The sequence below is a fragment of the Lachancea lanzarotensis genome, scaffold LALA0S04, assembly GCF_000938715.1.
Source record: "Lachancea lanzarotensis genome assembly LALA0, scaffold LALA0S04, whole genome shotgun sequence".
Taxonomy (NCBI): Eukaryota; Fungi; Ascomycota; class Saccharomycetes; order Saccharomycetales; family Saccharomycetaceae; genus Lachancea; species Lachancea lanzarotensis.
This window is the reverse complement of record NW_019212882.1, coordinates 524740-551430: the sequence shown is the minus strand read 5'-3', so window position 1 is coordinate 551430 and position 26691 is coordinate 524740. Positions and strand designations below refer to the sequence as shown.

The following is a 26691-nucleotide window of genomic DNA, read 5'->3' as shown; positions in this document are numbered from 1 at the left end:
AAAGGTTGCAAGGATACTGCTGCTTGGCGAGATGTCTTATTCACGAACAATATTGCTCTAGGATATCTGTCAAGTTATTGTAAATCCAAGCTACTGTCTTATTGTTGCGAACTCTGATATTCTCGAAATATTGCACCGCCTCTTCGATCGAAATGCCATTTCGTGTTGCGTACTTGCCGATTTCACACGCAAGTGCTCTGCGCCGTTGATACGTCCGGACTTGCGGTAACTTAGAGAGCTGACCTTTGCCGAACTTTTGTTCGAAATCCAAAATTTGTGGTCTCAAAACGAATTCATATTCTTGATACATGGCAGGGATAGACGGTGGCGCAGCGCTCATGAGGAATTTGAAATCTTTCATGTCGACCTGGGATTTAATGATCTTCACATTATCCATTTTTTGTACGTTTGATGCCAACAATGGTCTCAATTGTGGTTTTACTATGGGTTTACCAGAGGGGGATTCCACTAGATGCAAATTCTGGAGCTTGCGGTAGTCTGAATATTCGTTCTCATCGGTAACAGGTTCTTCCTCTTTGCGAATCCTCTTACGGGATTCCGCTGGCGATTCCGCTTCGAGACTTCTTTTCCACGGTGATGGAGAGTGGTTTAGGAAACTCTGCACATTGAAAGCTAAAGGGTATCGGTTAAGTGGAGAGAAATCGTGGTTCGAGTCAGTAAGCCGTTCGATGGTGGAGCCTGGCCTTGGCAGTTTTTGTGATCCTATTGAGGGAAGCCATTCAGAACCTTTCCTCTCCACTTTATTGTTTGGAGTAATCACGAAGGTATTATCGGTGCAACCAGGCAGATTCAATGCGTTGCCAGATGTGTCAACCACTGCACTGAAAAGATTATTGGCTTTGTCCTCTTCGATGCTGAGCAGTTTTTTGATGCGACCGAGTTCAAGTATAATCACTGTATTCTGCTCCTGAACCAGATTCAGTTTATCTTCCAACTGCTTCAGTTCGTCGTTTGACGTCTCTGCTGTCGCAGCATTCAGCTCATTCCAGTCCCGCGTCAAGCTGTCAATACGAACCTTAACAGATTCAATTATACTATCGAAGCTCATTTCTCGAGCCAAAAACGGAACGCAAGCAACTAGGTTTAATCAGTGGTTATTCAAAAGTCACTGATTGGATTCAGAAGCGATTTGAGGGCGTTGTCAACAACACTTTAAAAAGTTGTGCTTCAAACGGGATATAATCTGGAAATTGGCTGTGCGGGAAAGCCAAATTTTACACACTAGACAATAGCTTCTACGGTTATTGAATTGATGTTTCTTTGAATTAACCGAGTGATTATAGGCTCTGTTTAAGCTGTCTTGTTTAGTTCTTGAGTTTGTGTCATTTTGCAAAATTGCCGACGTCGCTGTCACTGTTCTTACCTTTTATACAGATATAAACAGGCATAAGAAGAAAAGTCATCAAAATTGAACTCTATAATGGTTGTGAACAAGGTTTCCTCATGTAGTCAAGAGCCTACTTCTATAATCCTTCATGGTGTTCGGTGGACTATTGCCACAAAGACATTTCTGTAAACCACATTCGGTAAAGTGCTACTCTGGTTTGCAGTAAAAGCTTTGATTGGTGCCGAGATTTATATAATATACAGTGAATTTTATACTTTATGCTTTAGTCTTTTTCGCGGTAGCGCCTTGTTCGACGTCCTCCGCTGTTCTCTTTCTCGCTTTGTTGATGCGAGAAGCAAAAACCTTCTCCAATTCGTCTGGATTGGCGATCTCCATTAATGCAGCGTCGAAATTGGACAGCTCCAGATCTGTGCCACCAATGGTGACCTTATGCAATGCCTTGTCCTTGCCTTCAACATCTGCTTGTTCGGCCAAAGCGTCGAGGACGTTTTGATTGTAGTACAGCGGAAGAACAGGTGACTTGTTCACCTTGAGGAAAACAGACCTGATCTGGAACTCCTTCACCAGTTGTTCGGCAACAGAAAGCGCGTTGTCAGCAAGCTCTTCAGCGGAAAACCATTCTAGATCACCCAAATGCGCGTTCAAAGTTGTGCCGCGGGGCATCTTGGTTGGCAGCGTTTTTAGATAGACTTTTTTGATGCTGTTGACAAGCGTTGTAAGCGAAAACGAGCCGCTTTTGCTGGTCTTGATGGAAATTGGGGTTGTGGCCAGTTTTTCGTAAGCCTTGCCTCCCAAAAGTTTGGGCAACGCTGTCACAACAGAGTCATCCGCTAAAATAAGAGAGAAGTCCTGTACAAAGGCTCTTCTCTTTTCCAAAGCCTTGTATTTGGTCTTGAGGTCATTGCCGGTGATAACGGCATCCACAGTGATACCCTCTCCGTGCAGTTGGTCGTAAAGCTGGTCTTCCGTACATTTGGAAGCATCCTGGTCCTTAAGAATAAGAAGCACTTTGAAGTCTTTGACGGCAGTTTCACTGGCTTTTTTCCATGGTTTGAACAACGAGTGTTCGATCTTGAACAGTTTGGGCTTAAACACTTTTCTGTTTTCGGTGAAAGACGTGGTATTGACGGCGATCAACTCCACCTGTCTATCTAACTCGCCGTCGTCCAGAAGCTGGTTAGAGTTCTCTTCTTTGGCCTTTTCGCTATCCACGAACTTTTGCAACTCTTGGACTGCACGAACGATTCTGTCGATCGGGATTACAGTGTCTGGTTTTTGGGCAACTGAAGGAGCAGCAGAAGAGTCCTTGGCTTTGAGAACCAATTTCTCGCCTTTCTTATCCGCGTTCTTCACCGCATTCTTCTTTTTCTTGGATGGCGTCGATCTGGGAGTAGATGGTTGAGGTGTCGAGGTCTTGCTCGACGGTTTCTTGGTTTTTACTGGAGGTGTAGACACTGGAGTGCTATTCTTCGAGGCTCTGCCTTTTTTCACAGGTGTTCCCTTAGCCATTGTAATCGATCAGTGGCAACGGTACCCTTTTATACGTTCGTCTTTAAATCGAACTGACGTGAATAGTACCTGCAGTTGCTGTCGAGATGAGATGAGATGCGATGAGATGAAGCGATGAGATGAGATGCGCTTATAAAATTTTTCAGAATAAACTATTACACTGTAGTGAAAGAAAACGGTCACGTGGACTAAGTGTCAGAGAAACGATTGTCGAAGATATCAGCTTATGGGGAGCTAGTTCTAACTGATTGTTGCTGTGATGTGATGCTTATTGAATAGTTTGCGCTTTTGAAATATTCGAGCTCTGTTCCAGGGCTCTCAAGTGTTAAAAAATCAAGCCAAAGAACTCAAGTGTAAATGGTGGTGAAGGTGAATTTTCCGGTTTCGAAAGACCGCAAAGAAGAGATGTGAGGTCTATAGAGGTTGCTAGAAGACAGAAATTTGCGATAAATGGTAGAGTGTCAGTTTAGTAGAAAGTGATGATGACGGAAAACGGGTGCGAAGTAAACCCCCCAAGGCGTCGTTGAAGAAGTTGGCATTTGGGATATTCGGGACCTTTTCGTGGAAAATACTTAGCCCATAATCCATTTCAACACTTGGTTTCTCAGAGCTCCAGTTTCGTGGTCATTCTCTCATTCGAGATAGCTGTTAAACTGGACATATCACTCTGTACTATTCTGACTCCAGCACTGGGTAAGGCCTTTTACTCAAAACAATAGTATTATATAGGAGTTGGATAAAAGATCCATTTTGAAGCATTTATATGCTTTCACTACGCTGTATTTTCTCTCCTCATATCATGTACATTTGGTAACCAACATCGGAAAGAAATAGTAGAGTGCAAATGAACGAATAAAGAAATACAAATACACGACCAGAAAAGCTCACTAGAAATTTAAACATGTCAATGCTCAACACAGTTCGAAAATGTGCTATACGGCTATTCCCTCATCGTCTCAGATTTGATAGTCGTGTTCCTTAAAGCTAATTCACAAACGTCACGTGCTCGATGTTTGATACACTATAATATATAAAATATTACACATGCCAGATGAACATCGATGTAAAGAGTTGGTCAAGCTATTTCCTCTTAAAAGAACGACTATTGCGGCACAGGACGACTATTCTGCGTCCTCTACCAGTGTCAAGAAAAGCAAAATGGGTAAGAGAAAGAAGTCCTCGAGAGGTCCAGCGAAAAAAGTGGTTCAAAGGCTCGATGCCACATTCAATTGTTTGTTTTGCAATCACGAGCGTTCAGTAACATGTACATTGGATAAAAAGAATAGCATCGGATCGTTGTCATGTAAAGTGTGCGGACAAACTTTCCAAACACACGTCAACGCCTTGTCCCAACCGGTGGATGTATATAGCGACTGGTTTGACGCAGTGGAAGAGGTCAATGCGGGGAAAGTCAGTGATTCTGAAGGCGAAAGCGATAGTGAAAGCGACTATGAGAGCGATTCTGATGCTGAATTGGCTAACAAAAGACGTGCTCAAGCAGATTCGGATGAAGAGGAAATTTCAGACGATGAAGAAGCTGTAGGCAACTCCAAACGCGGTCGTGGTAAAATTGTACAGGATGACGAGGACGACGAGGACGACGATGATGACGAATGATGCAAGTGGACAGCCACATCCGTGCCATCTTCTAAGCATAAATAGTAATGGTAATTATAGTTATTTTCCTACAGAATTTGTATTCTTTTACGAAACGGGACGCTGAAAGGTGGGAGATAGCATTCCTCTAGTGGCGAGATGTAGGCAGTCAGTCGCAATGCGCAGGAAAGAATAAAAAAAATAAATGCTTGGTCTAGTGAGTCTAGAGTTTCGGTCTGTGCGTGGTTTGTGCGTGTATGGGTAGAGTCGGGACCACGTGGCTCTAGTTGGTGAAAAGCTCTTCCTTTAGTGGGATTCCCAATTCAGCACGCACGTCCTTCAATTCGTTAAGGTACGCGTTGTACTGCTCCTCGTTTTCAACCTTGTATTTGAGGGCCTCGAAAACACGGATAGCTGTGGGCAAGTCGTCCACTCTTCTGGCCGCTCTTAGAGCCTTTTCCACCACGGCTGGCGCAGGAACCAGGTCGTAAGAGAAACAGTTGTTCAAAACTCTCTGCACTTCAAACAAATCGTAGGCCTGTTCGAATTCCTTTTCGTATCTCGCAGTGAATTCTTCAAAAGTTTCTTCTTCATGCTGATCCGAGTATTTCCGTACCGATTGGAATGAAGTCAACTTGGGCATAGAGCGAACCACACTGGTTCTTTGACCCGCAAAAGTTAGCAGATTTCTGCTGTTTACACGAGCTCCTCTGAAAATGGTTCTGGAAAACATATTAGCACAACAATTGTAAGGAAAAAGCTCAAACTTAAAGGGTTTTTGATGCCAGAAAAGAGGTTAGGCTCTGATTTAGTTCAGTGTGATGCAACTGCCTTAACTCAAAAGTCTACAGATCTTGATTTTCGACCTTTCCTTTGACTTACACTATCTCTGCCGATATGGTAACTCTTACACTCTTGTCAACTTTTTTTTCCAGACTGCACTATTGACAAAGCGTTCTTATTAGACGGCACATGACCAGTATCGGATAATTCGGCGTTATAATTGGTTCGTAAATAGCGATTCAAAACATGTGAATGTCACGGGAACCAAGGTGGTGTGATCACTTTGCACACAACACCATTCTATCGTAGCTTTCACATCTTTATTTCTCGTTTCTGTTTTTAATCGACGTCGTCAAATATCGAACGCGGTGGCACGGCGGTTCGAAACTGGGAAATTGATGGTAACTGTGATGATGAATTCAGAACCCCATCACTGTGTACGCGAATGTTTTGTGTGGCCGCGTCATGGTGGTCTTCGTCGATAACTGGGGCTACATCAAGCGTTATAGGCGTATGGGAGTGGTTCAGGAGAATTTGATGGGAATTGCAGCTATACTGCTGCTGAGGCTGATTTTGAGACTGAAAAACCAGAGGCACGTGACCCGATGCTTTGAGTCCACGAACACGATTGGGCGCCTCTTCCAAACGCGAGAAATCGAATCCGGGCGGTGGGGATGTTGGTGGCGATACCAGAAACAATGCGAGTTGTTTTGGCAGTTCCAAAAACTGCTTTTCGGTCGAGTTTGGTGCATCTAATGCAGAGTACCGAAACTGAAACCCTTTCAACTGGGGCCATTGTGAGTGCAACATAACGGCCTGCTCTGCCAACTCGAGCGATGGACACACCAGAATGCATCTATTCAATGTAGGCAGAGCCACGAGTTTCAAAGGGTTCGCTTCAGTGACGTTGAACCGTTGCAACACTTCAGCCTCCAAAAACTCACGAATACGCTTCAAAGCATCGGTTTCTGTCGCGTTTTTTCGACCTGCCGTAATGATCACGGTGTTGGAAACCATTTCAACATTTCAGAAAAGCCTTTGTCGATTGTTAATGGGGATTTAAATTCTGAATGCTCTTGGTTAGTATACCCAGGCTCTTTACAATTTCATTTTTTTGATATGTATACTATATAATACATACCTTATAACTTTAAGAATGCTAAACGGCCCGTACACCACACCTTACCAGCGACATCTCTACCGCCTCTTTTTACCTTCTCTGTTATTTACATATGCACATCGTTGCCAGTCGAGAAGCTTGTGAGTAAGTAGAAATTCAAAGCTGATATGAACAGCCACAATACGACAGCCACCACTGTTGTGAAAACACTGTTGCTCATGTCTGCGTAAAGGTGGTTGTCGTTCTCGTTATCATTGTCGTTGTCGCCGCTCTCATTGTTGTGATTCCGGGACGGTAGCGAGATGTCAATATCGAGACTATCGCTGTCGTGTTCATCTTCTGTACTTTCTTCCGCGTTACCTGTAGCGAGATTCTGTAACGGTATGCCCCTGTCACGAGCATCATAGTAACAATTGTTAGCCAACTCTACGCGCATGATTTTCTTGCTGCTTGTGAAATACAGTAAGGGTGCAGAAACAAACGGCAGCAACAACGACAACACCACCTGGGATGCATTTAGGGCGCCGCTCAGGCCCCGGCGTCCAGCGACCAAGACCAAAATCAAACATGGAGTGATGGCTACGGCTCTTGTGAGGGCTCTACGCAACGCAGGTGCGATAGTCCAATTCAGAAAGCCTTCTGAAACCATTTGCCCGCTCAGAGTGCACACAATTCCAGCAGATTGACCTGAAAACAATAAGGCAAGTACAAAAACCGTTCCAGCCGCTTTCGATAGACTTTTGCACAGTAGCTCATAGATCGTGAAAAGGTCCGCACTGGACTCCTGCGGTGATCCATACAGTGTAGCGCCCGCCACTATTAAAATAGAGCAGTTAACAAACAACGCTACCGTGAACAGTGACACAAGCAGCTCGGCTATAGTGTAGGTGAGGGTGTCATTGATGGCGTCAAAGGAAGGTTTATAATTGTCATGATTGTTGTCGATGTCATTTTCGCTGGGTTTGTAGTGCCCGTTGTTGACGTCGTAATCGCGTAATCTTGGTTGCACCACGCCCGAACCAAGATATAAACTGTGCGGCATCACGGTGGCACCTAAAATGGCGAGACTGAGGTAGATGCCGTCGCCTTCTACAACGGCCTTACTCGGCAAAAATCCCTTGAATACCTCACCCACATTTTCGATTGAAACCGAAAAGAGTTCGACAGAAAAGCAAACTACGGTTCCTACCACGAGCAGCGACACGAAAATCTCAAACCACCGAATAAGTCTCAAAGAACCGTTTGGACGGTACGCCATAAGAACGACCAGCACGTCGACAACGGTTAAAATCACACCCAGAGGTAATGGCACGTTGAACAAAATGTTAAGTGAAATAGCAGTACCGACTACTTCAGCCAAATCCGTGGCAATGATGGCCACTTCGGCCAAAATGTACAGCACCAAATTCAAATTTGTGGGTAAATGACGGCGACAATTTTGAGCCAAATCTAGTCCTGTTACTGCCCCCAATTTCGCACATAAACACTGAAAAAATGCGGCCATAATATTGGCAACAAGTACAGAAAACAGCATTTTATACCGGTGTGCAGAGCCTGCCGCTACCGCTGTGCTGAAATTTCCTGGATCCATGTAGGACACTGATACCATAAGTCCTGGCCCGATGAATCGTCCGTACTTGCGTAAGACATTCACTAATGTCCACTTTGACCATCGCGATTGAAATCGACTGCCTATGCGACCAACATCTTCCGTTTCGACCTCAGGAGGTTGCAAAGATCGTACCCGCTGGTAGTCAGACATCCGATGCTGCGGTGTGACGCCAATGGGACGTGTCTTGGGATTTCGGTCTGTGGTAGAAAGAACATATTTACTCTCATAACCTTTGAACTTCATGAAGCTTTTCAGTATTAAATTTGGAAGGGTACGTCGATAGTGACGACGATCGAAGATGGAGTGTGGGTGTGAATCTTTGTAGCGGTTAACAGTGGCTTACCAGGAGATGTGGATGTTTGAGTCAGGGACAAGGAGCGGGATGATAGCTTGTTAGGGACTGTACGTTGGTATTTATCGTTTCCATCTTTCTCGTTTTTACTTTCACTTTGGCCAAAGTGCTCTTGACCAAAGAGCCATTGACTAACGTCTTCTTGACTAACATCCTCTCGCCTGACCTATTCTTGATGCCTGATTTTAGCACTAGTCCATATTTTCTGCGCTCCAATTTGTGTCGCGAATAACTCGTGTATATACCCCAGTTTTTGAGCTTAGGTAGTCGAATCGAGTTTATGAAAAAGAATGAACAAAACCGGATTGTGACGACGATGGAAGCTTCTCTCCTTTTTGGGGGCAATAAGAGGATGCAATAGAAAACAAGTTGGAATCTTTCACATTCATGAAACGACTTTCAATGACATAGTTTTGTTTGTGCAAATCTAAAGTTGTTTGATAGCCGCCCATGCATATATAATCCAATTTTCTCGAATCTTTTATAAACATCACTATCTACGAGTAATATAGACGCTTGCCCAAAAAAATATCTCCCGGGGGCGATTCGAACGCCCGATATCCAGATTACAGTGAGTAACATTACAGTCTGGCGCCTTAAACCAACTTGGCCACCGAGAGTTCTTCAAATGATAATTCTATCATTCGCTGGGTTCGAACCAATGATAGGGTATGGAACCAACCACTACACTAGATGCAGAGGTCCTTGAAGGGCGAGAAAAGACTGAAAAGTCATACTAGCTGCAATGTGTCATCTGACTCTTTATTGCCGCAAGGAAACACTCTTTGAAGTTCTCACAACAGAAGCCGCTTTCATGGTATTGTATCTCTGCTACCGAAGTGCCTGATTCTGTCACACACTATATTTTCTCTCTCTCTCAGCCCACTGCTCTCTTGTTTTCTTGACCATTCGCCGTACTCAGATAGATATTCTTCAGGCTGTTATGTATGTAATTATTATTGCAAGCTCATCGCATCAAAAAATTTTATTTCATACCTGGAAAGTACTGTTTGTCAAGAAATAAAATCCGGAACTCTAAGCGCCCTACTGGAAGCCATAACTGCACCTGTATTCAACAAGTGCCAGCTGACTTCTCAAACCCCGGATAATACATCAAAAACCAGGAAAAATGGCCAAGGAAAAGACAACTTCAAGCGAAGATAACTACGACGCAAGACTACCAGCTGTTCTGCCATTTGCACAACCTTTGGCGTCGAAGAAGCTAAACAAGAAGGTACTCAAGACCGTGAAGAAGGCCTCGAAGGCCAAGAACGTTAAAAGAGGTGTCAAGGAGGTGGTCAAGGCCTTGAGAAAGGGCGAAAAGGGCCTGGTCGTTGTTGCAGGCGACATTTCTCCTCCAGACGTGATTTCTCACATCCCTGTGCTATGCGAGGACCAGGGTGTACCATACATCTTTGTGCCATCCAAACAGGATCTAGGCTCCGCCGGAGCTACCAAAAGACCCACATCTGTGGTTTTCGTCGTCCCCGGCAGCAGCAAGAAGAAAGACGGCAAGGCCAAGGAAGAAGAGTACCGTGAAAGTTTCGACGATGTGGTCAAGGAAGTCAAGTCTTTGTGAGTGAGAAACGCACAAGCCCCGCAACTCAGCATCGAAAACATCGGCATCCCGGGTTAAGCGACCTGAGCCGTAAAAGCGTTTAAGAAGGAAAATTCAAAACGCTTCTAGATACATATAATAATATCACCGACTTTTGTAACATAACAAGATATTTGTGCTTAAAAAAAATAGCGTCTCCAACCTTCGGGATAAGTACCTAGTCACAATTCTCTTTGCTTCGTGTTTCTTAATAGTTAGAGGTCTTTTCCTATGTTCATAAAGCCTGTCTTCAGAACTTGTCTTTACTGCAAGAAATTGAAATACCCACAGGTTCAACTAAAAAAACAATAATGGGGGTCAAGAAAAGACCGTTTTCTGGTGGTAATGGTCCTCGATCGAGAGTTAAAAGACCCGACTCATATGATCAATCCTCACTGGTCGCTACATACCGCTTTTTCAATCGAAAAAAAGCCGAAGCTAGCACCGTTATGCGACGTAGTGCAGTCTTCTTGCTGATCAACAAAGATGAATACAGCAAATTCGAAAACTCAAGGGCCTTTGCAGAGATACGTGTTAACATTGTGGAGTTTGTCCAATTGGAAGACGGTGTTTCCTATTTGTGTATTCGGAACTTTACGGCCCTCGATTTGGCGCTGATTTTAGGGTTCGTGTTTGCAGACCGGGCCAAGCATTGGGTTAGCATCGGAAAAGACGATTCGTCTCATGTGCCGCGACAAGTGCCCATCCGTGGGAGCTTTTATATTCACAAGTCTTGCAAGGATGTGTTTGAGACTCGAGGACCCACAAACGGCGTCACCATTGCCCAATTTTCCGAGCTTTCGATGTTCACAGAAATTTCGGTGGATCGATACGGGATACCGGCGTCATTCGATGCCGTTTGTGTGTTGTTGAGTAAGTTAAAATTCCAAAAATCGGTCGATCGAGCCAAGCAGGAGTTTCAGACCAGTTTAAGAGACCTGACGCTAAAGAGGACCATTACAGTGACCTCAATACCGTTTCTAGACAGAGATATATTGATGGACCCTACCACAGTTTCAAAGGTCAACGGGCCAATTGTCGAAGAGAGTAAAAAAGCTCTGGGCTCATTTGTCGAGAGTGTGCTCAAGTACAACGAAGCGGTTCCCGTTGCAACCAAAGAAGCTACAGATTCTCCCAAAGCATCACCACAAACAATACGCTCCACACGGAAAACCACCCCTGGTACATCACGATACAGCGGATCCAACAACACAGATCAAGCTTCCGCTAGAAATATTCCTGCGCGTGCCGTGGGTACGAATGGTGGTGGTCGCACGTTGGACCCTCAATCTCGAGGCTCAAATGCTAACTACCTTACCCAAGAGCAGATCAAAGACTACTGTGTTGCCACTGTTAAGGCCTCAATCGATGCGGTAAAAAGTAAATCACCTTACCAGATCTTAAAGACCTACATCAAATGTCCAAGACAGCACTATGTTGACCTCATCTACGACAACCTTCATGATCTGCGAGCAAAGACAAATTGCAATGCGGTAGTGATGAATCTGAACAACGTCCACGAATCAACCGCTTGGTTTAATTCGCTGGATGTGTCCAAACATACTAAAGACTCGAAAATTGTTTCTGTTCCTCATCCAAGCACCGTGAGAGTTGTAAGTATCGGTGGTATCGGCGAGCACAACCTTGAAGCATTGAAGCTACTACTACAACTGCTCGATTCCAACGTCTAGACACCTCATGGTGCTATTCATGCCAACCCTTCAATAATCGTCACAGCGTACGTCGTCATCACCTTACAATTAATGATCTGTTCTCTTACTAGATCAACACGAACTTTCAACTCAGAAGCAGGTACGTTAGCTCGCCATGAGCGATTCCAAACAGAAACGCAATTCGTTTTTCTTCTTCTCTAGCAAAAATAGTGGGCCCAAAAGTGAACCCAAAGTTCCAAATGTCAAGTATGTCGGGAAGTATCCATTGATGTCTTCGACAAAAGCGCGTTCTGAGTCTGCTGCAAGCGAAGGCAGTAACTCAACCACTCGCCCTTCAAACCCACCAGATGTTCACCAGCCACAGGATCATGCTGTGAAAGACCCTGTAAGTGTCGATGCGGATCCCCATGTAGAAAGATCGAATAGAAGAAGGCCTCCACCACCAGAGTTACAATTCCCAGGAATGTGGACCAACAATACTGCCCTGGAGAGTAACATAAATCAAGGGTCGAAGCAAAACAACGAAGATAGAAAAAGAGTGCCTCAATCTGGTCATCAACGAAAAAAGTCAGATATAGACGAACTGATGGACCACTTAGATCAATTCGGTCATGAAAGTCAAGGGGACTATGAGAGTGAAAGTTTGATTGGATCGTCTTCATCAAATGATCATTTTGAAACCCCTAGTCTGAACTTAGGCGGCGACAATGTGGAAAAGGAAGGCCAATTGCATGCCAAGTTCGGAGAAGAGACGAATTCTGATCAAAACTTCACTTCACCAGATTCAAAACGTTCAGATGATCGTTTGCAGGAGCCGCATAAAAGTATATCTTACGGAGAGACAATCGAGGATGACGACCGGTTTTCCTTTGCAAACTCACAAGTGGAATCTGTAACGGAACTACAGCGACTTTCGTTCAATAGCGAACCGAAAACGACAAGTATAAGTTCTCAAAAAAGTCAAGAAGTAGTCGAACATGGACAATATTCAAGTAACGAGCAACGTGCTGTCGGGGAAAATCTAACAGACTCAGAGGAATCGAGCAGCAATTACTGTTACGGCGACGATCAGTCGTTTACAGATAAGCCACGCCGATTCAGGGTAGTGAATGAACATCGACCAAACTTCACCCTCAATGATGGAAGTAGCACGAATACGGACAGTGAAAGTTTCATACTTACACCCGTGCTTTCATCTTTGCCCAAGCAACATACAGAGGCAGAACAGTCGCACTTGACATCAACCCTGCCGACCATCAAATCGTCGTCGCCATCAACTTCCGAGGGGCTCGAACACCAGTTGTCAAGCTCAGGTTCTTTACCTGCGCAGGAAAATGATCTCAGCCCGAGGAGTGGACCGGAGTCCGAATTCACAATACAGGATCAGTTCGCAGAACCACAAGAAACAGCAAGATTACAGAGCCCGCATAGAAGTGGGACTGACAAATCTGTGAAGCTCGTATCTGGCTACGTCGAGGAATTACGGCTGAAATATTTTCCCACATCCAATTCACTTCAACCTCCTCCGAACTTGCCCTTCGTGCTTAAGACAAAAAACAGTCTTGAACAGCCCCAAAATATCAAGGTCAAGATACGCACGAGCTCAAAGCAAATCGGAATCAAGCATGGGAAGGCGAAACAAAAGCTGTTATCTTTAGAGACCGCCAAAGAGGAAGAAGAAACAGATAGTGCGATGAACTTGCACGGAAAGGACCTTTCGGTTTCCACCGAAGTCGATCATACCCAAGAGTTTCACGATCTGTTGAACAAGAGCACGTCAGGAGCCAATCTGCTTTACGAGGGCAGCCAGGCTTTTAACGGAGAAAACGAAAACCCTTACGATGCAGAGAGTGATGATCTTTACTTGCGAAATATTCCGGGTGACGAAGCATACGATAGCGATGACGTAATGGCACCATTGCGAGATAGAGGGGAGCATAGTGGCCCTCTTCGCTTTGCCAATGTTCACGAAGGTGGCCGAAACCAGGTGGGTCGTGCAAATGGACGAGTCAATCGCAGCGATACGGTGACAAGTTATTATACTCGGCAAAATATAAACAGAGCTCGCAGCGGCACTTTGGATACGAACTACGTCAATACGGTCCATAAGGGATTGGACCGGACGTTGAGAGACCAAATTGGAGCGGAAAACTCATCGGACGATGAACTATCGGTCCAAACGTCAAACCCTGCATATCTGCAGTCCACATTTAATGGTGGTCTGCGTGTAACAAACCAGGATCCAGGATCAGATGAAGGTTGAAAAAAAGTACAGAGTTGTGATTGACAACAAGGACTGTAGTATTCAAATGGGGTATATTCCCACAGCGTTTTATTACTTCTAACATGAGGAAGAAGAAGCTGAGATCAATATGCACGTCTAATTGGGCAGGTCATTTTAGGTGATGGTTAAACTAGAGAGCGTTCATTCTGACGCTGTCATTCCACTTATCTTCTCGCTTTCGACGATGATCGTTGTGTTAACACGAATCTTATCTCCAAGAGAAAGCGTTAAGCTCCCACTTTCATGCATCTTGCGATACTCCAATCGTGCTGTCCGTTTTAATATATTTTGATGGAACAACTCGAAAGGACAACTTCAAACAAAGCTTACGGAGGGATTTTTTTTTCTTTGAAAATACCAAGAACAAAGGTTTTAACAGATGCTGAAAGTGCTATAAACTCTTGAAAGCCAGCGGAAGGTACCATATTATCTAAACAGAGTCTGAATCAAAAAACCCTGGCATCCTGGTGCATGTCAACAAAAAACCTACCCATTCAAACAATAACTTCCGCAAGCCATTTTAGAACTAAAAACTACCATTAAAGTCTTTTAAAACAATTATGATTTGAAAATGCACACAATGCTGTTCTTTAGTTGGTTCTCGGATTCTGTAGGTTAGCTGAACCGGTTCCATTACGTACGTAATGATAAATACGTTAAAATTGACAATACAAATCTAGACGAGAAATAACAACCTGGCCCAAGTCCAAAGGAAATCGTCAACTTTAAAAGCGACAAAGCGCACTGTTTGCGGGGTCAATTACGATGAGTTCTACGCTTAATCAATCGGCGTACACTTTGGTGTATGACCCGAGTCCGAGCTTAGTCGGTTACACGAGGGATGAACTGCAAAAATCGCTGGAAAAGGGATCTGATGAAGAAAAGATCAGTACGATGAAAAGAATACTTGTGATGATGCTAGACGGCAATCCGATGCCTGAACTCTTGATGCACGTCATCAGATTTGTGATGCCGTCTAAAAATAAGCAATTGAAGAAGCTGCTGTATTTTTACTGGGAAATTGTGCCCAAACTTGACTCCGAAGGTAAGTTGAAACAGGAAATGATTTTGGTGTGCAATGCTATCCAGCACGATTTACAGCATCCAAATGAGTACATCCGTGGTAATACGTTGCGCTTCTTGACGAAATTGCGCGAGGCTGACCTATTAGAACAAATGGTGCCTGCCGTAAGACAGTGCTTGGAGTATCGTCACGCTTACATCCGCAAATACGCGATTTTAGCAGTGTATTCCATCTTTAAAGTTAGCGAGCACTTGATTCCGGACGCTCCACAAATTATCGACTCGTTTTTGGTCGCGGAAACCGATCCTATCTGCAAAAGAAACGCTTTTTTGGGATTAGCCGAATTGGACCGGGAATCGGCTCTCAATTATTTGCAAGAAAACATTGCGTCTATCGAAAGTCTCGACTCTCTTTTGCAGGATGCGTTCATAGATTTCATCCGCACAGACGCGATTCAAACACCAACTTTGAAACCTCAGTACGTTGACTTACTCCAAGACCTTCTCGCTGCTACAACGTCCCCCGAAGTGGTTTTTGAAGCGGCATTGGCCCTTACTGTACTATCCAGTGACCCCAAGGTTTTATGTGAAGTAGCGTCGAAATTGATCGATGTGGCCGTCAGGGAATCTGACAATAACGTGAAGCTCATTGTTTTAGAAAGAATACAAGATATTCACCAAAGAGCCCCAGGGCATTTAGAAGAACTCACTTTGGATATTTTGCGAGTTTTGAGTGCACAAGATCTGGACGTAAGGGCCAAAGCACTCGACATTGCTCTAGAGTTAGTGTCTTCTAGAAATGTCGATGACGTCATAAAGCTACTGAAGAAGGAGCTCCAGACTACAATAACCAATGCGCACAATGATGAAAAGGCCGTTGAATATAGACAGATACTGATCGAAAACATGCACAAAGTGGCCATTCGATTTGCTGAAGTATCCGCAGATGTTGTTTCGCTCTTTTTAGAGTCCATTGGCAACTTGAGTTCCAACGCTGCAAGTGGTGTAATTTCCTTCATCAAAGAAGTCATTGAGAAGTATCCTCAATTAAGAAAGGAAATTTTGCAACATTTGATTGGCGCTCTTTCCTATGTCCACTCCGCCAAAGCTTACCGTGGAGCTTTGTGGATATTGGGTGAATATTCGTTGGATGCTGCAGATGTTCAAAACTCCTGGAAGCATATCAGGAGTAGTGTAGGAAGTCTTCCAATTATTCAATCAGAGTCGAGCGAGACGGAAAATGATTCCGCAAAGGCAAACGCGGCTCCAGAGGCCGTGTCGTCGTCTGGCCCGGTTGTCTTGCCCGATGGTACCTACGCCACTGAATCTGCTTTCGCTGCAGCTCCTACGGAATCTGCAACCAATGAGGAAAAGGAATCGAAGCCACCACTTCGTCGATTCACTTTGAGCGGCGACTTTTACACTGCTTCGGTTCTGGCTACTACAATTCTAAAGTGCGTTTTGAGATTCGAAAAATCATCGAAAGACGCTTCCGTTCTCAACGCTTTGAAAGCTGAGGCAATGCTCATTCTTGTCAGCATTCTAAGAGCTGGGCAGAGCAACGTAGTAGAGAAGAAAATTGACGAGGACTCTGCAGAAAGAATATTGGTCGCGTTGTCTATACTGATGGACCAAGCAAGCTTCGAAGACGTCGAGAGCAGGAAACTTTTGGAATTAGCTTACTTGGAGGCTACGAAGAACTCTTTCGAGCTCAAAGTTGCTAGTGAAGAACGCGAATTTGCGAAGAAGCATGCTTCAGCTTTGGCCCGCACAGCCGATCCAATTGACAAAGCAATTTCTTTCCGCCAATTTGCCGCTAACGATATTCATTGTACGCCCATCGATACAATCAACGAGGATCTCGAAAAGGCCATTAGCGGTGATGCTTTGCGTGTGAATGCGTCCAATTCTGTACTTTCGAAATTACGGAAGGTTGTCCCACTTACTGGTTTCTCGGATCCCGTGTATGCTGAGGCCTACATCACGAACCATCAATTTGATGTCGTGATTGATGTATTGTTGGTAAATCAGACTAAGGAAACTCTGAAAAACCTGCACGTCCAATTCGCAACTTTGGGAGATCTCAAAATCATCGAAAATCCACCAAGCACAAATGTGGTTGCTCACGGGTTTCATAGACTCACCATCACCGTGAAAGTTTCTTCTGCAGATACTGGTGTCATTTTCGGAAATATTGTTTACGATGGTGCGCATGGAGAGGATGCTCGTTACGTGATAATGAATGACATACATGTTGATATCATGGATTATATCAAGCCAGCGAAAACAGATGATGCCAATTTCCGTAAAATGTGGAATGCCTTTGAATGGGAAAACAAGATCACTGTTAAATCTAAGCTGCCTACGCTGCATACATACCTAGAGGAGCTTGTCAAAGGTACTCGTATGGGTGTTTTGACGTCAGACGAAGCGTTGGGCGAAAAGGATTGCAGATTTTTGAGTTGCAATCTGTACTCGAAATCCACGTTTGGAGAAGATGCACTTGCCAATTTGTGTATTGAGAAGGATCCTGTATCGGAAGAAGTTGTGGGTCACGTCCGTATTCGGTCGAAGGGTCAAGGGCTAGCGCTTTCTATGGGTGACAGAGTTGCCTTGATAGCAAGACAGATGAACAAAGTCAAATTAGACCGCGTTTAAGAAACTGAAGTAACTAAGCTACATCGTAAATAGAAAAACGCAAAAGAATAAAGAACCATTGTGGATTCTTACTAGTATTTACAAGATCTTTTCGAATCTTAGTGCTTCTATCTCTTTACTTTTTCAGGACCGTAAAATGGGAATCCGAATCCACTTACCAAAGTCCTTGCCTGAACGTCATCTTGCGCGGATGAATTGATGTTGATGTGCATACCGAAAGTTTTAGGCCATAGATCTTGGTTAGACTCGATTTCTGGGAAAAATTTAACATCCTCTGCAGTCAAACCGAACGATAGACCACCGAAACGGTTACCAGACTTGTTGCTGATACCTTTGTACTCTCTTATCCTTGGCAAAACAATCTCGGTCAATGTGCTTAGAAATTGCGTCATGCGGCGACCCTTGAGCTCCACTTTCGCACCCATATGAGTTCCTCTCCTCACTTTCCAAGACGGAACGTCAGTTCTTGCGTAAACAGGCTGGGCTTTGCTTCCGGTGATTTGCTGCAGCTGCAGAGCAGCACTGATTGGCAACAACTGGTTTTCCCTGGATTCTCGAACATAGCAATTCAACACCACGGACTCAAGAGCTGGAATGTTATGCCATTTGATCGGTTTCATATCTGGCAACTGAACAGCAGATCCCTTTGGTTTACGAGGTTGTCGATTCAGATGGTAAGGACTCGAGTAGTCCCATTCTCTATTTTTCACTCCGATCTTGGTTTCAGCCTTGTGCGAGTAATTGATCAACAAGAGGTCTGGTTGCACCGTGGTGTTAAAATGGTCATTAAGACGATCTTGGTGCGTTGAAACAGGCTTGAACGCAGGGGACCGGATATCGTTTTTGGCATATTGCAGTTCTTTGAAACGGGGCGAAAGCCGCGATTTGTCGATTCTGACAAGATGATGAACTGGTTTTACCAGCGAGCAAGCAGATTTGCATGTCCTGGCACTGCTGGAGAATTCACGAAGGAATCGCATTGTGTTCTGTTGTGTATCGATTTCGAGGTCAAAACTTGAGCTAAAACCTTCGTTTGAAAACCTGAGAAAACTCTAGTACACCTCGAATAATTGAAGCACACTCACAGCGGTCTAGCAGGTCTCTAAAGGCTGTGTATGCCGAACTTTTCGGTTTTACTGGAAAATTTTAAGTACATTCTAAGATCGAAAGATGAGTTGAAATTTAACAAACTTCATGCTACTTTCTTTGGCGAACTTGAAAACAACGACCAGAACGCCTTAAAGGTCTTCTTTAGGCATAGAACTAGTAGTTTGAGCGTACTAGGGGCATGCGATTTAGCTTCGATGAGCTTTACGGGATTGAAAGCTCGGAACAGTGGGATGCAGAGGAATATTCAATCATTGAAAGTGACGATGAGCACATCCCGCGACTAAGGATTCCCCACAAAATAGAAAAAAAGGATGGGAAAAATGACGATTACGACCTGAAAGATCAATTGGACGACGACGAGAATCTGGCATTGTTGGTGGCCAATCTTGATCTGACCGCTAAGCTGCCTGGTGGGCCCTGTAGGAATCCAGGTAATATTACTACTACAAGAACGCTTAAACATGAAAGACTAGCTTCGAGAGCAAATGTTCCTGATGTTGAAGATGAAGAAGAAGAGGTGAATAATGCATTTACACAATTGCAAGATGCGGTTACGAGAGACATTCTACAAAAAATGAAATCTTTGCAACTAAATAACGATGAGCAAGTTCGAAATGTTCAAGCTGAAAAACAACGGATACGGGAAGAGCAGCAAAGGCGGGAAAAGGAGCAGCGAGACCGTGAGCTCAAAGAAAAGAAGCAAAAGGAGGAACTGGAGCGTTTGAAACGCGAACAGGAGGAGGAAAAACGCAGACAAGAAGAAGCAAAGAGGAAGCAAGCTGATCTTGAGGCCAAGCTTCGAGAAGAAGAACGTGTGAGACAGGAAAAACTAGCGGCACAAAAAGAGGTAGAAGCTGCCGAGAAGCGTGCACGCGAAGATGCCGCTAGAGGCAAAGGAATCACCAATTTCACCGAAATTCAGGCGTCATTCCACCATTACAAGCATAAGATAAAGCAGATAAAGCACGAGGTGGTAGAAGCAGTCAAAAAAGACGCCAACCTCAAGTCCATTCTATCAAAACACAAGCGTAAGATCAACCCTAAATTTGGTCAGTTAACCAATAGTGAGGAACATTTACGCTCGATTATATTAGAGGTGACCTCGCTAGTAGATCAAACTAAGCCCAACGATTTGGGCTATCAATGGATTTTGAACTTCATAGCAAAAGCACTCGTGTCGCAGGCCGAAACCGAGGTTCGGGTAAAGCCCGAAAGCGCATTACCATTAGCGAAGCTGGCGTTGACACTGCTAGCACAATATCCAGAATTATTGGAGCTTTTGATGGCAAGATTTGTAAAAAAATGTCCTTATGTGATTGGGTTTTCATGCGCCATTGATTCAGAGAATGGACGTTACAGTATGGGGTGGAAACGTAGTCAGGACAACACATGGGAGGAAGAAACTTCATATGATGAACGTATGGGTGGCATCGTGACGCTTTTCGCGACCATAACACGTTTATCTTTACCTCCGGTCCTTATCGGGAAGTTGGAGCACCCGTTACCCATGCAGCGCTCGTGGCAGTTGGTCTCGCGTGTGGCAAACACATCTGCAGACTTACTCAGTAACACGCATTTTGTTGTACTTGGATGTTGGTGGGATGCGGCAGCGGCCCAACTGATACAGGCATATTCAAGACAAGGCCACAAATTATTGGCGTTGATCGCGACAGATCTTACAACTTCAGTAGCGGACAGGCGTTATGTGGGGGCGGCTAGACTACGTATTCTGTTCGAAGAATATGAGTCGACTGGTAAACCAAAGAGTTTTCCTGAAATGAAGAACAGTTGAACATACGGGCATTTCGTTTGATGTCAAAATAAAGACTTTCTAGCGACTTATAAGCTAGCTTTTGAAGTATACCGCATCCATATACGGCTCTCTGAGCGCCCAATTTGGAGAGAGCACGACCGTTTTATTTGCATTGTCAAAAAGTGGTCTAGTTCAGCCCAATATATGAATGGAGAAGTCAATTGTGCCATCTTCTTGATGCCGTTTGTGAGCAAATATTTTGGGCTACTAGAACAATTGCCTTTTGATGTGGGTCTTGGAAGTGCCTGTTCGCAAGCAGCGTTTTAAACCAGAAGGGGGCGTTAGCAAGTTGTCCATATCACAATTTTTCGAACGAGAGCCCCTCTTCAGGAATTTTGTGGAGTCCGTCGTCGTCAATCAACTTCACGATAAATGCGTCCATGACGCTTGAACATTTTGTTGTCTATACGCCGGCCACGAGACTTTTTCTGCTAGTGGCATGGACCAAGCGGAAGCTCAAATCTGGCGATGGTTTCTTAACTGTCTTTGTTCAGCTTTGAGGAAATCGTAGATCTTGCATTTTGGATTCTAAAGCTTTTCCAGCTTTTACAACTCTAAGTTGTGAGATAGCTCTTTCTCGAGCTACAAAGCGCATTCAAGGTGTTAAAGGCGTACAGTTGCAGGCAATTTTGTTATTGGGGAGTTTGCTGGCTAGAGGAATGTACTACAATACTCCAGAAGTTCATCACGCATTGCTAACTCAAGATGAACAGAACACATTTTCCTTTATAGAAAAAGCTGGCAGATTCCAAGTGCTTGGGAAAAGCTTAACTCGAGATAGTGGGTTTTGAAGCCTGTTCAGGTCTTGTATTCTCGAGAGAGTAGTACAAGTATCATCAATCCCACTTTTCGAAAATCTGTTCAGGACAAAGGCTTGGTTTTGTCATTTTCTCAGCATGATGTTGCTAGCAACCAGCTATCTGAAAGGTATTTTAGAGCTTGCGTGTGAAATTGAACTATCTCAGGACTGCTATTAGAGTTCCAATATCAGTTGGGAACTTCTCGCAACAAGCCAAATACTCTGCGCCTAAAGAGCAAGCAAAGAATGGTCTTTAATGCGAAGGCTGAAATAGAAAGTCCACGGCGGAAATGAGCCGACAAGTCTCTAGCCAACTTCGCTTCACAACTTTTCCATCAGCGGCGTTTCCCGATGAGTGACAACTTCCGCGTGCTAATCGATACGACCGTTTTGCCCAAATCGAGCTGGGCTCTTTGGACGCCCGGACACAATCATTCTATACACACGAGACATCTATTATCGAGCCTCCCAACCCATTCCAGATCGGTACTGGTGATCCAAACTTCTCGTATGGTCTTCTCGAATACCAATACTCATTGCCTCGAGCCTAACGCTATAACAACCGTCAGGTAAGCCTTAGTCTACCGATAAAACAATGATCGAATACGCCAGAAACCTTACATTTCCATAGACATAAGTAACCATTTCAAGTTTACTAAAGTACCTTAACGTATAAGCATCTAAAGGTTCAAGACATTGTCCAAAGTCGAGATCTTGAAGACATCGGTTTGCAGTTTAGTTCGAAACCGAATTCCAAAACTTTTTGAACAACTGAAAGACATCCGAAGGATCGCTTTTCCAGAGTTGAACACCAGATCACACTTCAAGTTAGGAGTGTGGTTTAAAGGTAGTTATAGACAGACTATTAGAAAAGACTAGCAAAAAGCCTTAAAAGAAACTGTGAAGCATACACTTCCGCAGATGTCACCTCCAAGTGCTCCTAAAGAGCCATTCCCACTTACCACCGAGTTCTGCGACGTTGTGTGCGGATTTGGCCGTGGTTCAGCAGAACTGGGTATCCCAACAGCCAACATTCCTATTGACCAATTGCCGGAAACGATCGATAGCCTTGCATTGGGAGTATACTTCGGCTACGCAAGACTCCAGCCCTCCGATCGGACTGCTGATCACCAAATCCGTAATCCACACCGTCCCGATGGCTCCAGGGTTCATTTCAACCACGGCCAACGTCTCACCGGCGGGGACCTGGACGTCTTGCCCGTTGTTTTGTCGATAGGAATCAACCCTTTCTACCATAACAACGCCAAGACCGTCGAGTTGCATTTGGTGCACACGTTTGCCCACGACTTTTACGGTGCCCAGATCAAGTTCCGCATCTTAGGCTATATCAGACCTGAGCTGGACTACACTACTCGCGAAGCTCTTATCGCTGATATCCACAACGACATCGCCATCGCCCAGCGTGCACTTGCGCTTCCAGGATACATACGTCACCGTGACCTTTAGTTGTACATAGGTTTGGTACTTGGGTACTTACTTTTAGTCTACAACAACTTTACCTTCACCTTCTTATCTTAGGACCCACCACCACCTCTAACTTCACAATCAATAATCGCCAACCCTTATGCTGCGAAAAGCTTGGGTTATTGGATTTTACGTTGCTCAACTCCTAGCACTAGGTGCTGGGTTGTACTGGCTGGTGCTATGGCCATTCCTAGCAGCACCTTTGATTTTGGCTTACAGCTTCATGGCTCTGGGCGTGGTCACTTCGGATGTGTTAACCCCTAGTTTGTCAGTGGTGGCTACAGAGCTTGTGGGAGTATCGGAACGAGTCGCTGGCCTCACTTTGCTGGCTTTGGGTAACTCTATGCCAGATATCACCAGCACCTACCAGGCGATGGAAGCTAACGCCACAACACTTGCCCTAGGAGAACTGGTGGGTGCTGTGGTGTTCATGTTGACCGTGGTGACAGGGACAATGGCTTTTGTTAGAACAATCGATCTGCGGAATGGAGTGGGTATGAGTGCTGTAGGACCTGGAACCGTTCTTTGGTATAGTCGGAGTAGACTGGTCAAGGATTTGGCGATGTTTGCATCAATGGTCTCTTTGGCTCTATTTTTGTTGTGTGATGGACGACTGGTTCTGTGGGAATGCGTTGTGATGGTTGTGGCGTATGTGATGTATATTTTGAGCCAGGTCCTGGGAGGAGAACATGCAACGACGCTGGGGAATGCACCAGAAGATGAGGAAACGGCTCTTCTCATCAGTCCCTCTTCTACAAGGCCCGATGAGGACCTATTCTTGCAACAACTGGATTTGAACAAAATTGTTTTCCGGGAAAAACTGCAGCGACACTTACGCCGCAACTATTCTCGACGGCTCACGCTTTCGCTCGACTCCATTCTCAACGTTTGGGATAATCCTGACCTTTTCGAGATAGAGCCCACAGCGAAGAACACTTCTAGTAAGACTCGGATCACTAGAAGTCGTTCGAATCGAGAATTCGCTTACAGCGTAGCCCCACCGTCAAGACCGGAAATTACAGTCACCGCGGCACCCGATGTACCGACACCAGAAGCTGCCAATCCAAATTCTTTAAGACCTCTTCTGCGAACCTATTCGCGCTCAGCAAGCGCAGATTACCTCTTGTATCTTAACAACCGCATTCAAAGCACCACCAGCTCGCTTTCAGACCAGAACTCGGATCACGGCTCTCAGGATCTTCAAAGCGTTCACAACTCTATCAACTCCCGAGAATCACCGGCTTCTATTCTTGACAAACCTGTCATTCAGTCGACACTGCGACGCTATTGGAATGGCAACAGTGATGTCACTGCAATGGGACTTGTGGAGCTTTTCACGGCGCTCTTGGTTTCACCCATAGTTGCTGGGCTCAGAGTTCTGATCCCAGCGTCTTGCAATGCCACCGATCGCACAAAACGCGCGTTCAATGTTGAGCTGGTCCAGGTTTCCGTCATTCCATTTGTGTGGTGTTACGCACTTACACACTCTATTTACGTGGTCGCTACATTGTTGTTCTCGGGAATACTGACAAGCGTGCTATGGTATTTGAATCGAAATCGATATTGCGACTCGGCCGTGAGGTACCTTTGCGTTTTAAGCTTTTTGACGTGTCTGGGGCTGATATCGCTTACCGTACAGGGCGTGATAGCCACTTTACAGCGCTGTGCGCATTCACTCCGCCTATCCGAAGCTATGTTGGGACTCACGGTGTTTGCCTGGGGCAATTCAATAGGTGACCTTGTAACGACAATTACTTTCACGAAAATGGGGGTCTTAGATATTGCGTTAGGTGCATGTTTTGGGGGCCCGCTGCTCTATTTCGTGTTTGGAGTAGGTTTTGACGGCATCCTCGTTATGCTTTCAAGACCAGCCAAAGAAGGCCCATTCTGGTACCGCTCCATTGAATTTGAAGTGGATCGACTACTAATACAGAGCTGCATTAGCATGTTGGTGACTTTTCTCGTCTACGCGGCATTGATACCACTCAACAATTGGCAAATTGACCGAAAAATCGGTGTTGTACTGTTGACTTTGTACATGTGCACCACCGCAGTAAACGTTTGGTCAGAGCTGCAAATGGTACGCTAGCCACACATATCGTACCATGCATCTAAATCTTCTGGCATGTAGTTCTCGCAAAAAGATTCAATGCCTTTCTTCGCCGAGTCACTGCGTTTGCAAACCAAAGGCATTATGTGCTCGACAACGTATCTCCTTTTTTCCAAATAGGACGTCTCGCGGTCTACCCAGATCCGGTTGCAATATTCATACCAAAACTTGGCACTGTCCAAATAATACAACCAGTTCTCGTCAATGATAAGTCTGAAAATCTGCTCCTCTAGCAGTTTCCTCGGAAATAGAGCATACATCTGGCACACCGAATGTAGCAGCTCTTCTTGTCCACTTTTATTGGATCCATAACTGAGCCTCTTGCGCAGTACCTTCAGCGCTACGTCCGCACCATTGCGGTGGTTCCATTTTTCCACGAAAATAGTGAAGTCAAAATAATCCATGAATAATTCGAAATCATCTGTTTCCTCTATTTTATCATTGAAAGCAGACTGTATTTGCTTGAAAAGTAGTTGCAGTTCATCTTGTTTTCCAAGTTTTACCAGTAGTCCACACAGCTTATCCAAAATCTTGGACTTTCTATGCGATAGTTGTAGTCCAAGCGACAGAACGTTTTTAGCCGTTATATAGTCTTGGAAGTCCTGTATTAGCCAAGCCGCGAATTTGAGCCAGACCATTTCATAATGCGCCAAGGGCAAAAGAGCTCGTTGAAAATTTAGATGCGTCAGTTGATCAATCCCGTTCTGGTCACAATAATCCAAATATTTCCACCAGGCAGAAATTTCACTCTTTTCTATAAGTATCTCAGCAGAACAGTAATAGTGGGTCTTGATGTTGGATTCGAACAAATTGTAGATTTCCAGAACACGATGCTGGGTCACCATATAAAGCTCTTTTGTGTATTTCCGTAGTGCTTTCTTGCCTTCTTGTAACTGGGGGCCTTTTCTTTCGCGACCTCGTATTCTTATTTTGATTTTACGGTTGAGCTCCTTCTCTGGAGCCATTAGCGTTAGTTGTTTGACGTCCTTCACATCGTCAACGGCGCGCAACCAAATTCCGAAAAATTTGCTGTACGAATACGTCGGTATTTCCAATACTTTTCTCAAAACGGCTAGATAGCGTTGGCGTCCAACGCATCGAAGCTTTATTTGTTCCAAGTAAAGCTCCCAAAACTCTCCACTGTAGAAATGAAGACCAATGTAGGATTCTGCCAATTCGTACTTGCGAAACAGTTGTTTTTTGTTTACCACAACCTCATTGCACAACTTCAAATACTCTATCCACAACAGTAGTGACGAGTTGTTATGTCTCTGCAATGCAGCAGTAAACGTTGAATGCATTGCCTTGACATTTCCAATTTTGTATTCCAGGAGAGCACAATCGACGCTGTAGTTTTCTAGCAATGGGAAGTACGCGAAAAGTGAGTCGTAGGTTTGCCTGATGAGCTCCAGCAATTGCTTATTGATGTTCTTACAGACAGGACTGGCCTTCTCCAAGAGGTAATTCAGCAGATTTTCCCAATTACTCAACGCCATGGGAGACTGAGAAACGTTTAAGGACAGAACATCGAACTTGTCATCCAGCAATTCATCCAAATTATCGTCCATCCCAAATGAATCAGAATACCGCGCTGTAGATGTGTCTAAACGCATTCATGAATTCTTTAGTTGGATTCGATGATGTCAGTTTAAATGGACAATGAAAATAGATATTCGTGATGTATGATGTGCTTGATTTCGACACCGATTTTATGGTAACTGGACTTGACTGTTCATCCCGTTTCTCGCAAGATTGCTCTGTTCACTGTTGCGTTCAAGAGTCGTTTTCTTTCTTTTCA

The 26691-nt window shown here is 44.6% G+C and overlaps 15 protein-coding genes and 1 non-coding gene across 16 annotated transcripts; 8 read left to right on the top strand and 8 right to left on the bottom strand.

The window, feature by feature from the left end:
- Window positions 1-40: 40 nt before the first annotated feature.
- On the bottom strand, window positions 41-1069 carry LALA0_S04e06414g (LALA0S04e06414g1_1; the record flags this gene model as incomplete). Its single annotated transcript, XM_022772848.1, has 1 exon — window positions 41-1069. The coding sequence occupies one exon, from the start codon at window positions 1067-1069 to the stop codon at window positions 41-43; it is 1029 nt and encodes a 342-aa protein (XP_022628271.1).
- A 555-nt stretch (window positions 1070-1624) lies between these two features.
- CIC1 (LALA0S04e06392g1_1) lies at window positions 1625-2878 on the bottom strand (the record flags this gene model as incomplete). Its single annotated transcript, XM_022772847.1, has 1 exon — window positions 1625-2878. One exon carries the CDS (start codon window positions 2876-2878, stop codon window positions 1625-1627), a length of 1254 nt encoding a protein of 417 aa, XP_022628270.1.
- A 1158-nt stretch (window positions 2879-4036) lies between these two features.
- Window positions 4037-4495, top strand: ELF1 (LALA0S04e06370g1_1; the record flags this gene model as incomplete). The annotated part of the gene is made up of 1 exon (XM_022772846.1): window positions 4037-4495. The coding sequence occupies one exon, from the start codon at window positions 4037-4039 to the stop codon at window positions 4493-4495; it is 459 nt and encodes a 152-aa protein (XP_022628269.1).
- Window positions 4496-4757: 262 nt separating this feature from the next.
- On the bottom strand, window positions 4758-5207 carry COX6 (LALA0S04e06348g1_1; the record flags this gene model as incomplete). Its single annotated transcript, XM_022772845.1, has 1 exon — window positions 4758-5207. The coding sequence occupies one exon, from the start codon at window positions 5205-5207 to the stop codon at window positions 4758-4760; it is 450 nt and encodes a 149-aa protein (XP_022628268.1).
- A 389-nt stretch (window positions 5208-5596) lies between these two features.
- Window positions 5597-6274, bottom strand: RCN1 (LALA0S04e06326g1_1; the record flags this gene model as incomplete). The annotated part of the gene is made up of 1 exon (XM_022772843.1): window positions 5597-6274. The coding sequence occupies one exon, from the start codon at window positions 6272-6274 to the stop codon at window positions 5597-5599; it is 678 nt and encodes a 225-aa protein (XP_022628267.1).
- A 209-nt stretch (window positions 6275-6483) lies between these two features.
- On the bottom strand, window positions 6484-8232 carry SMF2 (LALA0S04e06304g1_1; the record flags this gene model as incomplete). Its single annotated transcript, XM_022772842.1, has 1 exon — window positions 6484-8232. The coding sequence occupies one exon, from the start codon at window positions 8230-8232 to the stop codon at window positions 6484-6486; it is 1749 nt and encodes a 582-aa protein (XP_022628266.1).
- A 640-nt stretch (window positions 8233-8872) lies between these two features.
- Window positions 8873-8961, bottom strand: LALA0_S04e06282r. The gene has a single exon. It is a non-coding gene; the product is annotated as a tRNA-Tyr (tRNA).
- A 509-nt stretch (window positions 8962-9470) lies between these two features.
- NHP2 (LALA0S04e06260g1_1) lies at window positions 9471-9920 on the top strand (the record flags this gene model as incomplete). The annotated part of the gene is made up of 1 exon (XM_022772841.1): window positions 9471-9920. The coding sequence occupies one exon, from the start codon at window positions 9471-9473 to the stop codon at window positions 9918-9920; it is 450 nt and encodes a 149-aa protein (XP_022628265.1).
- A 329-nt stretch (window positions 9921-10249) lies between these two features.
- SNU56 (LALA0S04e06238g1_1) lies at window positions 10250-11629 on the top strand (the record flags this gene model as incomplete). Its single annotated transcript, XM_022772840.1, has 1 exon — window positions 10250-11629. One exon carries the CDS (start codon window positions 10250-10252, stop codon window positions 11627-11629), a length of 1380 nt encoding a protein of 459 aa, XP_022628264.1.
- Window positions 11630-11765: 136 nt separating this feature from the next.
- Window positions 11766-13874, top strand: LALA0_S04e06216g (LALA0S04e06216g1_1; the record flags this gene model as incomplete). Its single annotated transcript, XM_022772839.1, has 1 exon — window positions 11766-13874. The coding sequence occupies one exon, from the start codon at window positions 11766-11768 to the stop codon at window positions 13872-13874; it is 2109 nt and encodes a 702-aa protein (XP_022628263.1).
- A 786-nt stretch (window positions 13875-14660) lies between these two features.
- On the top strand, window positions 14661-17576 carry SEC26 (LALA0S04e06194g1_1; the record flags this gene model as incomplete). Its single annotated transcript, XM_022772838.1, has 1 exon — window positions 14661-17576. The coding sequence occupies one exon, from the start codon at window positions 14661-14663 to the stop codon at window positions 17574-17576; it is 2916 nt and encodes a 971-aa protein (XP_022628262.1).
- A 107-nt stretch (window positions 17577-17683) lies between these two features.
- Window positions 17684-18556, bottom strand: MRPL7 (LALA0S04e06172g1_1; the record flags this gene model as incomplete). The annotated part of the gene is made up of 1 exon (XM_022772837.1): window positions 17684-18556. One exon carries the CDS (start codon window positions 18554-18556, stop codon window positions 17684-17686), a length of 873 nt encoding a protein of 290 aa, XP_022628261.1.
- A 308-nt stretch (window positions 18557-18864) lies between these two features.
- Window positions 18865-20478, top strand: GLE1 (LALA0S04e06150g1_1; the record flags this gene model as incomplete). Its single annotated transcript, XM_022772836.1, has 1 exon — window positions 18865-20478. The coding sequence occupies one exon, from the start codon at window positions 18865-18867 to the stop codon at window positions 20476-20478; it is 1614 nt and encodes a 537-aa protein (XP_022628260.1).
- Window positions 20479-22219: 1741 nt separating this feature from the next.
- FMN1 (LALA0S04e06128g1_1) lies at window positions 22220-22765 on the top strand (the record flags this gene model as incomplete). The annotated part of the gene is made up of 1 exon (XM_022772835.1): window positions 22220-22765. One exon carries the CDS (start codon window positions 22220-22222, stop codon window positions 22763-22765), a length of 546 nt encoding a protein of 181 aa, XP_022628259.1.
- Window positions 22766-22883: 118 nt separating this feature from the next.
- On the top strand, window positions 22884-24872 carry YCX1 (LALA0S04e06106g1_1; the record flags this gene model as incomplete). Its single annotated transcript, XM_022772834.1, has 1 exon — window positions 22884-24872. The coding sequence occupies one exon, from the start codon at window positions 22884-22886 to the stop codon at window positions 24870-24872; it is 1989 nt and encodes a 662-aa protein (XP_022628258.1).
- PRP42 (LALA0S04e06084g1_1) lies at window positions 24869-26461 on the bottom strand (the record flags this gene model as incomplete). Its single annotated transcript, XM_022772831.1, has 1 exon — window positions 24869-26461. One exon carries the CDS (start codon window positions 26459-26461, stop codon window positions 24869-24871), a length of 1593 nt encoding a protein of 530 aa, XP_022628257.1.
- Between the last annotated feature and the right edge of the window lie 230 nt (window positions 26462-26691).